The 6596-nt window shown below is 65.7% G+C and overlaps 3 protein-coding genes across 3 annotated transcripts in view; 1 reads left to right on the forward strand and 2 right to left on the reverse strand.

Annotated features, from left to right (window-relative positions):
* The window catches only part of MNEG_10057 (hypothetical protein), a gene marked incomplete at both ends in the record, with an annotated part of 3078 nt that extends 2277 nt beyond the window's left edge, over positions 1 to 801 (reverse strand). Inside the window, 2 exons of the mRNA XM_014041470.1 lie at positions 31 to 583; positions 767 to 801. Of these exons, the coding sequence (XP_013896924.1) occupies positions 31 to 583; positions 767 to 801 (588 nt within the window). The remainder of the gene's footprint in view (positions 1 to 30; positions 584 to 766) is intronic.
* An 814-nt stretch (positions 802 to 1615) lies between these two features.
* Positions 1616 to 4436, reverse strand: MNEG_10058 (hypothetical protein; the record flags this gene model as incomplete). Its single annotated transcript, XM_014041471.1, has 8 exons — positions 1616 to 1994; positions 2164 to 2346; positions 2506 to 2685; positions 2836 to 2919; positions 3121 to 3313; positions 3581 to 3789; positions 4053 to 4171; positions 4374 to 4436. 8 exons carry the CDS (start codon positions 4434 to 4436, stop codon positions 1616 to 1618), a joined length of 1410 nt encoding a protein of 469 aa, XP_013896925.1.
* Positions 4437 to 5552: 1116 nt separating this feature from the next.
* MNEG_10059 (hypothetical protein) lies at positions 5553 to 6038 on the forward strand (the record flags this gene model as incomplete). Its single annotated transcript, XM_014041472.1, has 1 exon — positions 5553 to 6038. A coding segment is annotated over one exon (486 nt), but the record flags the coding sequence as incomplete, so codon positions are not given.
* Positions 6039 to 6596: the final 558 nt, after the last annotated feature.

Raw genomic sequence — 6596 nt, forward strand, 5'->3', positions numbered from 1 at the left:
GGCGGCGCCCGCCGACGGCGAGACCGCGACCTGCGGCTCGCGGGCGTCTGGCGACGCCGGCGGCGGCGACGGCAGGGCCGCACGCGCGGGCGTCGGCGCCGCGGCTGCGGGCTGCGGCGGCGGCGCCACGCTGCACCGCAGCTGCTTGAGCGCCAGCGTGCGGCGCAGGAAGGCGCCGTGCGTGCGGACGGCAGGCTGGCGCCGGAGATGCAGGACCTTGCCGGGTTCCGAGGGGTTGGGGCCTGCCGCTGGGCGTGCTGCTGCCGGCTCTTGCTGCTGCTGCTCCTGCTGCATACGCCCCTGCTGCTGCTGCTGCTGCTGCTGTGGTGGTGATGCTGCCAACGGCGTCGGCACCATGAGCTCCAGCAAATGCTGCCGCGGCTCTTCCTGCCGTTGCTCATCGGCACGGTTAGCCGGCTGCCGCGCCTCCATCTGCGCCGGCTGCTGCGAAACAGAGGGCGCGGCGGCAGCGCCTGGCCCCTTGGAGGGTGCTGACTGGTCGCGCAGGCCAGCACCGCCCTGCAGCGCCCCGCTTCCGCAGTCCCTCCACCAGACCTCTGCGCCGCTGGCGGGCACGTCCCCCCTGCAAACGGGCGAGCGCGTACAAGGGGAGCAGCAGGAGTTTCACGCCAAGCATTACGAGGGCTGCAGGCGGCTCATGAGCAGTTGAAGGCAGCTGGACAGCTGGGCAGTGTCCTCTATCAACCCATGCCGCAGCCTGGTTCCCCCTTGTTACCTCTGCCCCATCGGGGTGAGAGGTGCACACCTGCAGGCTGCCGCCTCCAGCTGGGCAACTTCCATTTCAAGCTCTAACGCAAAGCACGCCATCATTCTGCAGGTCGCAGCGTTCGGCGTAGAATGGCATGGGCCGGGAGCGGCAGGTGTGGTTGGGTGGACAGAGGTTGGGCCGGCGCGCGCGCGGCATGGACTGCCCAGCACAGGGGTAAGACAGAGCCAAGGCCCAAGCCGAAACTTCAAAACCGGCTGGCAACCCAACGATGACCCGAACGGCCCGCCGAGGAGTTTCGCGCGCACGGAGGGTGAGTGCTGCTCTGCCCTCGGGGCACAGCTCTTGGGGCTCAGATATTCTGCTTCATCTTCACCGCTGAACCCAGGCCTGCCCACCTCGATGGGAGTCAGTCCCTCGGGCACGGGGCCAATGGATCACCGCCGCGCGCCTTTCAAGGCCTAGCTTTGTCGCTGACCAGCTCAAGCATGCACTATGAGAGTACTGCGGGGCTCCCGAGGCTTGACGCTGAGCCTGTCAGGGTAGCAAGGTGGTTGAGAGTCTGCTATGCGCGTGGGCTGCTGTGGCCGCACGCCTGTGCTGCTTAATAGTTCAAACAAATACAGAGGAAATTGTTGGCGCTGCCAAAGCGTCTTCAGACGAACGGAGGCCCATGGCGAAGCTGAGGCAAGTGAGCCAAGCGTGGTGTCCCCGAGTGCGGATGATGCTGTTGTTGACCCCACGTCGGTGCAGGTGGAGCTGCAGAACCCCGGGAATTTACAAGCGTAATTAGCCTCCGCACGTCAGCGTTGGTCGGGATCCTGCGGGCCCCCTTAGTGGTTTCGGTCAAAAGTGATGTCATTCAGGATGCCACCCCACAAGAGGAGCTCATCGAGCGCCGCCGCTCGACGCGGAACCCCGCAGTAGTTGCCGCCCGCCGCTGCTGCTGCCGTCACTGCTGATGATGTTGCTGCCGATTGCCCCGTCGAAGCCCGCTGCTGACCTTGCGCCACCGCTGCCTCCTGCGCCTCCAGACGCCGCACCGCCGGCCGCCGGCACAGGGCCACCCGCTTGGCCACTCGCGGGCGCATCGATCAGCACGCCAGAACGCTTATAGACGGCGTCCAGGAGCTCCCCCAGGAACTCCTCAAAGCCGCCCCCCGCAGTGCGCATCTTGCGCGCCCAGGCCAGCACATGGGCGGTGCCGAGCAGCAGGCGCTCCATCTCGTCGTAATCCAGCGCCAGCGGCCAAGGGTGCAGCACAAACCTGGTGGCACAAGGAGATCCAGGCCGCGCGGGTGCCGATACGCTTCTCGATAACGGAGAGGCGTGGGCGGCTACGTTTGCACATTCTACTCCGTGGGAGGGCTGTACCCATCACCAGGCATTCTCGCGCATCATAACGCGCCTCCCCGTGGACCCTGCTCGGCGCGCACCTGTGCGGGTCCGTGTGCTGCTGCTTGGCGAATACCGCCACAGGCGCGAGCTCCGGCAGGCCGAACTCCTTGCCCAGCATACCCCACCGCTGCAGGTGCTTGCAGACGTGCCGCAGGTCGACTCGCAACACGCGGGCCTTGACGCGCTTCAGCTGGCACCGGTCCAGCACCTGCTCCGTCAGCCTGCATGGGGCGGGGTTACAGAGCAGTGACAACAACCGCTGTGCACGCACCGGAGGCAATCGCCAGTGCAGCAGCTGAAGATCATGCACCCATTTGGGGCACCAGATGCGGCAAGCGTGCACGGCACTGTGCCCAGCTCAGCCCCCGCCGCCGGCTCACCTCCTGCCCTTGCGCAGCAGCAGCGCCGTGCCGGGCGTGAGCGTGGCGGCGTGCAGCTTCTCCAGCTTGCGCTGCAGCTCGCCGAGCACGTGGGCGCCGACGGACTCCTGCAGCAGCGACAGCAGCTTGGTGGACAGCGGCGTGGTGCTGGGGCCGGACGCAAAGGACTCGGCAGAGAAGCTGCGTTACGGCAGAGATGAGGGGCGGCAGAGGGCGGGGAAGCGTGTGAAATGACAGTGATGGGGCAGACGGGTGATGTCCGCACGTGACCCGGACGCTACGCACAGCTTGTTCCATGAGCTGGCGCCCCGCGAGCGTCGGCGCGCGCACCGCAAGTGCGCCACATGCACAAGAGCCACCATGAAATCTGGCAGGTCGAGCGTCGACGGCGTTGCGCTGGGGTTGTCTGCCTTCCTGCATGTTCAATGGCAAAGATGGCCAGGCAGGGATGGTAATGTTGGTCGCAGAGCAATTCTAAATCTACCGGTTGTGCTGCAAGGTAGGACAGGAAGTCGCATGCCAAGTGCTGATGCTGCATATCGTGCACCGGTATGCGCATCTTGACTGTGGCGTGCCCTTGCAATTTCACCCCACCGCCAGCCCCCCCTTGCGCACCTGGCAAGTGCGCCTTGCGAACCCAGCACCTGCGCGAATACGCGGTCGACCGCATCCGCCGCCACCCCCCCGGGTCCCATGACCCGAGCCGCCGCGAGCATCGTTTTGAGCTGCGCAAGCGTCATGCGGCTGGTGGCCTCGACCGGCGTTGACGCGTCGGCGGTGCACATCAGGAACAGCATCTGCAAGGCGCCTGCCAGCCGTGAGGGTGCAATGATTCAACGGCTCGCGCAGGCACAGCCGGGGTCGAGTCAGTACTACATCCACGGCACAGCGAATGGGGAGCTTTGGTAGCCTCGCCTGCCCAGCAGTGCGCAGAGCTTGCAGCAGTCAGCCAGCCTCTTGGGTTTAACACGTGCAGCCTGGTGCGGTCGCAGCCACCCTTGGTCGTGCTCCAGCTGCGCCCCTACATCGCCCATCCCAGCCCGCCGCGGTCCGACCCGCGCCGCTGCCGGCGCACCTGCATTGCGCACGAGCACGTCCTTCGCGCGCGCCAGGTCGGCCTCCCCAGCGCCCGGGTCTGTGGCCAGGAACTCTGGCTCCTGCAGGGCGCCCAGGCCCTCCTGGCCAAGGTCCAGGCCCGTGAGCCACGCGTCGTGCGGCAGCACGCGCTCGCCGCTGCCGTCGTCCGACCAGTGGAACGGGGGCGTCTTGGGGCGCCCCTCCCACCTGGCGTTGTGTTGGGTTAGGGGTGGGGTGGATGTTGTGGCGGGGTTGGCGATGGCTGACGGATCGGTGGGTGCGTGTCGCAAGCACACCTCAGTGCGAGGGGGTCCTGGGCACCATCGGCCCATGCTCTGCAATGACTGACATACAGGGAGGATGCCTAGCACAGTCGCCTTCATCAACACAGCCTCATGCACGCGCACGCTAACTAGCAGCTGCCTCGTCCCCCATCGCCCGCAGCCGGCGTTTGCGCGGCGTGGACCCACCTGGATTTGAACGCCAGCGGGCCGGGCCCGTACTCCACCACCAGCTCCCCGCCGTCAATCACCGCCTCCGACAGCACTTGGTCGATGTCCAGCACGCGGCCGTCCTTGTCCACCACAGCCTGCGGCACGTAGCACCCCAACACTTCCCCTGCGCCGCAGCATTTGTTAAGGCCATGGCAGCGCATGTGAAAGCGATGATGCATCTCAGTCAAAGATTTTGCTGCACCCCCTGCATGTCGCGCCACGCTTTATGTAAAATCATGCACATGCCGGCACGGTGGGTCAAGGGGCATGGGGAGCGGCTGCCGTTTGCGCACCCACCTCGCCGGTGCGCGAGCCGCGCGCATGCTGCGTGCGCGAGCCACTGGAGGATTTGGTTGCCATCGCCGCAGTGGATGTCGAGGGTGTCGCGGGACGCCAGGCTCTCACCTTGGGGCGCAACGTGCACCTGGATGGGGTGGGAGCGCGTGCACGTCTCATCTGGATAATTCAGCCCCGCCCTACGACACTGGAAGCAGCCATCGCAGCTGTCTGCACAGGCTGAAGATGGGCGCGTGCTTGTCGCTTCGCGCCCCTACCCTCCATGCACGCATTGCTGTCAAGCATGTCGCTCAAGTTGTCAGCACCGGGCACTCGCCTTGAGCCGCATCGCGACTGCGGGCGAGCGGAGGTGCTGTGGTCAACTGCGTCTTGAATGCCCGCAGCCGCCCTTTGACCGCCACTCAAAGGTGATTCAGGGGGCCAAGCTGCTGAGAGGTTTGTGTTATTGATCCGCTGGCACAGCCGCTTTGCGGTGTGTCAGGCCGTTGTACCTCGCAGGTACCCAAAAGTTGTGCTCGCAGTATGCTGGCCGTGTGTTTCAGCAAAACTTCTGCGGATTCATTTCAATTCTCTTGCTGTCCAATCATGTATCAGGCTCAGATAAGCGATCTGCTCGTGAATGGTCTAAAAGAGTGAGGGGGCGCCCTGTCGACAGGATGTTGCGGTGTTATTAGCCTAAAACCACTCTCATATCGTTTTGCTTCGTTATGATTAGACAAGACCTCGAAGGGTAGCTATCTAGGCCATGCCTCGGAGCCCGCCGAGGCTGGGTACGGCAGGAGGCCAAGTGAATCGGGTGCGCGTTAGAAACGCGCAAGAATGCATGTTGCCTGCGGGTCTGCCCAGGTACCTCGTTTTGGCGCGTGCACCCCGGCGGTTCGCGCTGCGCGCTTCACACGCGCAAGATGAAGAGGCCACGGGCGACGCCATTCCCCCCGTCAATCCGCGCAGGAGGCGCCCTGCTGTACCCATGGACCTGGTGCCTGCTGCCCAGGGCCCAACGTGGCGCGTCACCCTGATTCTTTGGGCGAGCACAGCTGCGGCAGCTCCGACCCTGGGTCCACCAGCAGAGGCAGTTCCAGCCAGCCAGGCTCGCCACAGAAGAGGCGGTGCTGCTCGAAACACCACGGCCCCGAGCGGCTGCGGCGGCCGAACGTGCTGGGGGAGCCGCTGATTGCGATGGGCGACGGGGCCTGGGACGAGGGGGGCGGCTGGGAGGAGGGTGCATCCTGCGGCGGCAGCAATGGCACAGGCGCTTGCACCTCTCACGAGCACCAAGAGCATCACCACAGCCATAATCACCATGATCACCAACATCACCAGCAGCAAGCAAAGGCGGCTCCCGGCAGCCCCAAGTCTGTCGCAGCCGCCCCATGCTGCAGCAGCAGCAGTTGCAGTGGGCCAACGGCGGCGGGTGGCGGTGTTGTGGGCAGCTGCGGGGCTGGCGTCCAGGGCGCCGGCGGCGCATGCAGCAAGCCGGCGTGCTGCTCGCAGCACCACCAGCACAGCAGCTCCTGCTCCAGTGGGAGTGGCAGCACAGCAGACGGTGTGGCTGTCGTGTCGTGTGCCTCGGGCGCGTGCGGCAGCACGTGCAGCAGCAGCGGCGCCTGCAGCGGTGGTCCCCACGTTCACGGCCATCATTCAAAGGCCCAGCAGCAGCAGCAGGTCCACAGCCATGACCACGAACTCAGCGCCAATTGCTGCGGCGGCAACCCTGCTGGCCACGCGCACCAACATCTGCATACCAGCGGAACGGGCTGTGAGAAGGCGGGCTGCTGCGACCACAAACACACCGCCCATCTGCAGCCCCTGCACCCAGTACCCCATCAGCACCACGGCGGCAAACGGGGCGGCCCCAAGGGGGGTCACGACCCCCTCGTCTACACGCGCGCGCGGGCGGAGGGCATGTGCTGCCCTATGGAGGCCAACCTCTGCCACAGCGTGCTCAACGGGTTGCCGGGCGTCGCAAACGTGCAGGTGCGGCCTCACGCACACACGCCCCGTGCTCCTCTAGCCCGTGCGCATGCACAGTCGCCTCAGCCTGGGGCGCGTCGAAACGTGTGGCAGGCACGTCTTTGTACTTGCGCTTGTCGCCGCAGCAGCAACTGTCCGCGTTTTGGCGCCCTTGCCACCTGCATGTGCCTCGCTTCTCATCCCCTCCAGGTGTCTGTCATTAGTAAGCTGGTGACGGTCCACCACGACCCCTCAGCCATCAGCCCAGCC

The sequence above is a fragment of the Monoraphidium neglectum genome (genome assembly GCF_000611645.1).
Source record: "Monoraphidium neglectum strain SAG 48.87 unplaced genomic scaffold scaffold02163, whole genome shotgun sequence".
In the NCBI taxonomy this organism is placed as follows: Eukaryota; Viridiplantae; Chlorophyta; class Chlorophyceae; order Sphaeropleales; family Selenastraceae; genus Monoraphidium; species Monoraphidium neglectum.